Source organism: Physeter macrocephalus, chromosome 6 (assembly GCF_002837175.3).
Source record: "Physeter macrocephalus isolate SW-GA chromosome 6, ASM283717v5, whole genome shotgun sequence".
Classification (NCBI taxonomy): Eukaryota; Metazoa; Chordata; class Mammalia; order Artiodactyla; family Physeteridae; genus Physeter; species Physeter macrocephalus.
This window is the reverse complement of record NC_041219.1, coordinates 78,719,398-78,726,543: the sequence shown is the minus strand read 5'-3', so window position 1 is coordinate 78,726,543 and position 7,146 is coordinate 78,719,398. Positions and strand designations below refer to the sequence as shown.

At 38.5% G+C, this 7,146-nt stretch overlaps 2 protein-coding genes across 13 annotated transcripts in view; one reads left to right on the top strand and one right to left on the bottom strand.

Annotated features, from left to right (window-relative positions):
• The window catches only part of FGD4 (FYVE, RhoGEF and PH domain containing 4), a 209,972-nt gene that overhangs the window by 121,427 nt on the left and 81,399 nt on the right, over positions 1–7,146 (bottom strand). For 2 of the 12 annotated variants that reach the window (XM_055085559.1, XM_028491184.2), the window contains exon 2: positions 3,923–4,222. The exons of 9 other annotated variants lie outside the window; for them this stretch is intronic. The gene's annotated coding sequence lies outside the window, so the exon portion shown is untranslated. Of the gene's footprint in view, positions 1–3,922; positions 4,559–7,146 lie in introns of those variants that run through there. One more of the 12 variants, XM_024129314.3, reaches the window with a different exon arrangement.
• On the top strand, positions 163–1,070 carry LOC102993808 (14-3-3 protein zeta/delta-like). Its single transcript, XM_024129324.3, is given in 1 exon segment — positions 163–1,070. A coding segment is annotated over 1 exon segment (702 nt). The 5' UTR covers positions 163–288; the 3' UTR covers positions 991–1,070.

Below are 7,146 nucleotides of genomic sequence, written 5' to 3'. Positions count from 1 at the left end.
AAAACCACACCCCCTCGAGGGAACTAACGTCATGGACTCCGTAGCAGGGATCACAGGTGCTTCAGGGACTGTCCCACTGCCTATTCCTCTTCACCGATTTCGGAAAGTGTAACCCTAAGCTTCTTGCCTTTTCAGTGGCTGATGGAACAAAGCTTCTCAACACATTTTGAACACCCCTGTGGCTTTATTCTTTATTACTCAGAAAAATCAGTTAAGAAACATATTAATAGGAGACCGCTGAGCCCCGTCCATCCGTCGCCACCCACTCCGGACACAGAACATCCAGTCATGGATAAAAATAAGCTGGTGCAGAAGGCCAAACTGGCCGAGCAGGCTGAGCGGTATGACGACATGGCGGCCTGCATGAAGTCTGTAACTGAGCAAGGAGCTGAATTATCCAATGAGGAGAGGAATCTTCTCTCAGTTGCTTATAAAAATGTTGTAGGAGCCCGTAGGTCATCTTGGAGGGTCATCTCAAATATTGAGCAAAAGACAGAAGGTGCTGAGAAAAAACAGCAGATGGCTCAAGAATACAGAGAGAAAATTGAGACCGAGCTAAGAGATATCTGCAATGATGTACTGTCTCTTTTGGAAAAGTTCTTGATCCTCAATGCTTCACAAGCAGAGAGCAAAGTCTTCTATTTGAAAATGAAAGGAGACTACTACCACTATTTCGCTGAGGACCCTGCTGGTGATGACAAGAAAGGGATTGTGGATCAGCCACAGCAAGCATACCAAGAAGCTTTTGAAATCAGCAAAAAGGAAATGCAGCCAACACATCCTATCAGATTGGGTCTGGCCCTTAACTTCTCTGTGTTCTATTACCACGAGATTCTGAACTCCCCTGAGAAAGCCTGATCTCTTGCAAAAACAGCATTTGATGAAGCCATTGCTGAACTTGATACATTAAGTGAAGAGTCATACAAAGACAGCACACTAATAATGCAGTTACTGAGAGACAACTTGACATTGTGGACATCTGATACCTAAGGAGATGAAGCTGAAGCAGGAGAAGGAGGGGAAAATTAAAAGGCCTTCCAACTTTTGTCTGCCTTTTGTTTACACAGTAGACCATTTGTCATCCATGCTCTCCCACAATAGTTTTTTGTTTACGATTTATGACAGGTTTATGTTACTTCTATTTGAATTTCTGTATTTCCCATGTGGTTTTTATGTTTAATATTAGGGGAGTAAAGCCAGCTAACATTTAGGGAGTTATCTGTTTTCATCTTGAGGTGGCCAATATGGGGATGTGGAATTTTTATACAAGTTATAAATGTTTGGCATAGTACTTTTGGTACATTGTGGCTTCACAAGGGCCAGTGTTAAAACTGCTTCCATGTCTAAGCAAGGAAAACTGCCTCGTTTTGGTTTGTCCTGGTGGGGAATAAAAGGGATAATTGGTTCCAGTCACAGGTGTAGCTGTGGGTACTTTAAGGTTTGGAGCACTTATAAGGCTATAGTAGAAATAGATATCCCATGGATATTACATGTTAAACCATGTGCTATCTACGGAATACTCAGTCTCAATGTGCACACCATCGACTACAGCTACAGAAGTGTTCCTTTAGTTGTGATGCAATTTACTCTGGATAAGGGCAGAAATGGTTCACATTCCATTATTTGTAAAGTTACCTGCTGTTTGCTTTCATTATTTTTGCTACACTCATTTTATTTGTATTTAAATGTTTTAGGCAACCTAAGAACAAATGTACAAGTAAAGATGCAGTAAAAATGAATTGCTTGATATTCATTACTTCATGTATATCAAGCGCAGCAGTAAAACAAAAAACCCACGTATTTAACATTTTTTAGGGTTTTTTTTTGCTTTTGTGGGGTTTTTGGGGGGGTTTTGTTTTGTTTTTTGGGGTTTTTTTGCTTTTTTTGGTTTTTTTGATACTTGCCTAACATGCATGTGCTGTAAAAATAGTTAACAGGGAAATAACTTGAGATGATGGCTAGCTTTGTTTAATGTCTTATGAGATTTTCATGAACAATCCAAGCATAATTGTTAAGAACACGTGTATTCAGTTCATGTAGGTGGAATAAAAGTTTTATGAATGGACTTTTCAAAACAAAATAAACATATTAATAAACATATTTACAAGTGAAAACAAATGATGAAATGCCTGCCAATACCTATAAAATACTGGGATACATTCTGACATAAATACCCACTTAAAAAAACACAATCTTATAACTTTAACTTAGTAACAATCAAAATAGTAAGGAAATTCACAAACACTTAGAGGACTTGAGAAGTGTACTGATTTGCCCAGCTCACCTCATGTGCTTGAGTAACCACATACCAGGCACACAGATGCTCACACACTTCATACCCATTCACTCATAGGCTTTTTCAGGTTTCTAAGACACAAGGTAATTAAGGCAACATAAACAGCCTAATGTTCTTAAATTATCTCATTTCCTCCCCAAACTTATATTGCTTACGAACAGTTGTTTTTATGGGTGAAAATTTCATCCAAATAATACAGCATTCACTTAAAATTTTTTTACAGATGCTGCCAAGGAAATTTTCAGGCAGATACATATCTATTATTACTGAAAAAGATGCTTTTTTAGAGCTAGTATGCACCTAATCTAATTTTGCATATTAAAAAACTTTAGAATAATAAGAATAATATAATGTATTAATTAGACCAGTAAGCACAAAAGAAAGAATTTAAGCTACAATAAGTCAACTACAATAAATACCAAGAACCCACAATTAGCAGTCAAGCCTGAAAACCTGTTCTTGAAGTAAGAACATGAGTCCTTGACCAATACAAGGTTATCTAATTTTATATTGTAATAATAATAAAAAAAGAAAATCAAACAAGTAGGGCGTGTTGGCAATGACCTTTTCTAGCTCTCCGGGCAGCCACTGACCCACTGGCATGAATGTCCAAGATGACAGCAGAACAGCACAATTAGAGGAACTAAAGCTGCATTAGCAAATCCTCTCCTTGCAACTCCTTCCTATATCAAATAAAAATGGCAGACCCAGCTAGACTCACAGATCCCTGGAGCTACGGTTTAAATGATAGGAAAAGTTACACAAAAGAAGTATCCAGAGTATAGACAGCACTCTTTTTGTTTTTCACTTTCATGTTTTAGGGCACAGTTTTGGGGAAGGGGATACAATGCTGCTTTACAAAGGACATAGAAGTCCCTTGTTTGAGCTACCAACCTCTTAGCCACACAGAAAAATGTCAGTCATCCATTTGTTAGCACCAAAATCTCCTTCTACTGCTTTCAATATGCACCACACATTTTAAGGGGCTGTTCAAACAGAAAAACAAAGGCAGCCCTTGAAATAGAAGCAGATCTTCCTAGCTTTGCCCCTTCCTTTATCACTTATGCCTACATGCCTGCCGTTAAAGCACTGTCACATTGTTTCCACATGCTCAGGCCCTTGAAACTTGTGCAAAAGCATTGCAAAATAAAACTGCATAAACATCACATTACAAAACATGAGCTAGTAATAGCAGGTCAGTCATGTGGGCCAGAATAATGATTAATAAAATCATAACTTACAAATGTCCCTGACCTGAGACATTTTTTTACTTGAAGAAGACATTGAACACGTTGTGGTCATGGGTGTATTTCAAAAAGCATATTGGTACAATTCACTCTGAGAAACCATTTAAAATGATTGTCTTTTTGCCACTTTCAGTGGTCATAATACAATTTCACAGGCATGAAAAATTTTTAAAGATTAAAGAATAATTCTTTCATTTTTCCAACATCAACATGTAATTGTATAGGTATAACTGAGCTGCTTAAAATCAATCAACAGAAGTGTGTAATGCTGGAGGCTCCTTCCAGAAAAGCTTATAGCTCCCTTTCCTTGGACCACATAGAGATAATGCCCCACACCAAATATAGTACAAACTGGATACACAGTACTAGGATTACTTACCTTATAAAAGCTGAATTTATTCCTCTTGCTTAGAAGTCACAAATGGTTACGAAGTAAAACTCCCTTCATTTGTTCTTCTAGTGAGCCAAATCTAGCCTCCCATTAACCCAGTCCATTGCATATAATTTCACACAGCACACGCTTCCAGTTTCCAGCCCAGCAAGGATAATCACATTCCGGCGGGGAGTGAACAGATGGTGGATTCCATGGTAACCAGCCCTCCTAAGGCGATTGGTAGAAGTGTGTGACTACTGCTTATTGGGTAACAATCGCTGTCTTTGTGCTCCAGCCTTGCAAATCCTAAAGGAAGGAACGAACATATAGCCACTCACATGCGCAGGGGCTTGCCTAGCAGGTGTTTGGCTATTTAAACAAGGCAATACAGGCCAATTAAAAGCTGTCCTGTAAATCTACCCTTGGAGGTACAAAGTCCTAACATGTCAGATAGCGTCCACTGCTCACTCAGGGAGAAAGGTCACATGAGGCTTAACTTGACAAACAGAAAATAAAACTTGAAAGTTAACTTGAAAATTCAAGATAATGCATTCCAGAAATCTAAGCTGCATCAGCAAGTCCTTTTCTGATTTACAATCCACATCAGAAGTGAAACTGGTTTTGTATTTAGATTTTTTAAATAAAAATTTCAAATTTGCAAAACTTAGTTTGAAAATAAAAGTTTTCAAAATCAATTGCCTTATAAATGTACACATCATAATTTTTTTTAACTTACATAAATTCATTTTTACTGTTTTTGTTGATTTGGAAGGAGAGGGAGAGGCTACTAAACTTCAAATTTTCATTAGGGCCTTATGCAATTATAGGATTGAAATCTCTTGGTTACGTACTCTCTACTGGGTTTAATTTGTTTCTGCATCCATGAAAGTTAAATGTCAATTCAGCAGGAAAAGAGCTTTCCCCCAATCAGTGGTGCTCAAGGAATCAGAGAATACGTCCTTGGAAGGGCAAAATGGCTGAAAACCAAATATATACCACACCTAAACCAACTACCGGAAATAATGCATAAATCTAAAACAGATAAACTCTAAGCACTCAAAATAAATCCATCAGAAATAAATTTTTTAAAGGCAAAGAAAAGAAATAATTAGGATAAGCTTAAAGCAAAAACTAAATAAAACAAAACTTGTGAGCTGTGACTAGACTTTTAGGTCTTAATTACCTCATTACTCTATGGTTACCCACTATCCTAAATTTAGGACTTCTTTTCTTGGCATGAACAGAAATGAGACACAAATGTTGAAAGGAAAAAGACAAAATTATTATTTGCAAATGATATGATTCTATTGTAGAAAAAAAAGTCAAAGAAATCAAGGATATTATTTATAATACCCGAAATTTAGTGATGTGGCCAAACATATCAATATAATTCCTTTATAAGGCAAAAACTATCAGAATACTGGTGAAATTTACTAACAAGGGCACACAACACTTGGGAATAATATTATCAAGAACTGTGTATGAACTATTTGGGGAACAAAGAAATGAACTCTTATCAGAAGAAATAAAACTAAATGGAGAGAAATAATGCATTGCTAGACACAAAGATCCATTTTAAAGATGCCAATTCTTCTCAAATTACCAGTCAGTCTTCTAGTAAATTTATATATATATATATATAATACATATATATGTGTGTATTTATATATAGTATTCCAGTAAAATTTCCAACATACTTTAGGAAATAAATGTAACAAAGTGACTCTAAAGTTTATTTGGATTAAAAAAATGAAAATACCAATGAAAATTCTATGAGAGGAGTAATAATGGGTAAAATAACTGTACCAAGTTTTTTAAACATGTTAAAAATAGTATAAATATACAGCTATCTCCCAAATTTATAACTCCAGGACAAATCTCTTTCCCCGTGAATTGCAGACTCCTACATCTAACTACTTACTGAACATCTCTGCCGGATTAATGTTTAATAAATATCTTGAACGTAACACCCCAAAACTCAACTCCCAATTTCTCACCCAAACCTGCTCCTCCTGCATCCTTCCTTGTTTTTGGAAACAGCAACTACAACATTCCAATCACTCGAGCTGAAAGCCTGAGAGCCCATCTTTGACTTTTTCTTTGACATCTTCACATACAACCTGACGGCTCATGACATGGGCTATTTCTTCCAATATGGCCACTTCTAATATGGCCCCTCCACCACTTCCACCTGGTCTAGGCCATACCACCTCTCACCTGGATTCCTTAATAATTTCCTAATTAAACTCTCTGCTTCCACTTTGCCCTGTACAGGCTATAAAACGTAAGCGGAAAAAGAGAATTCTCTTCTCAAAACTGACTTTCCCCTTGCACTGAGGATGAAAGTTCCATTCTGTATGAGGGCTTAAAAAGCCCTTAATAACCTGCACCTCACCCCCATTAACTCACTTGATTCGTCTCCCACAACCCTCTCCTCCCTTCCGTGAGCTCTCCAGGCAGAGGCTGACATTGTCTCTTCTCCTCAGCACCTTTTCAGTAACTTGGACAGTGACAGTGTTTACTACAGGCCAGAGTTCTCTGCACACATCTCCACTTACGAACCGAGAGCCCCTCAAAGCCAGGGACTGTGCCACTCTGATCTTTGTGCTCCTGGTGCCAAGCAAAGGTCCTTATATACAGTGAGTACTTACCGAATCTGCTGAATGAATAACAGCTTGCTGAAGAATTTTTTATTCTAGGGCAAATTTACAGGCAATTTAAGAATCTAATAACAGATGAATGGTTATGCAAATAAGAATGTATTCAACTTGATAGAATATCATGCAGTTATTAAAAATATGGTCATGGACGTCCCCGGTGGTCCAGTGGTTAAGACTCTGCCTTCCAGTGCAGGGGGAGTGGGTTTGATCCCTGGTCGGGGAACTAAGGTCCTACCTGCTGCAGGGTGCAGCCAAAACTTTTAAAAAATAAAATAAAAATATGGTCACAAAGACTATGTGGCATAAAGGAAATGTGAATGGTATAAATAATAACAATGCGGACTTCCCTGGTGGTGCAGTGGTTGAGAGTCCGCCTGCCGATGAAGGGGACACGGGTTCGTGCCCCGGTCCGGGAGGATCCCACATGCCGCGGGGCGGCTGGGCCCGTGAGCCATGGCCGCTGAGCCTGCGCGTCCGGAGCCTGCGCTCCGCAACGGGAGGGGCCACAACAGTGAGAGGCCCGCGTGCCGCAAAAAAAAAAAAAGAATCCACCTGCCAGTGCAGGGGACA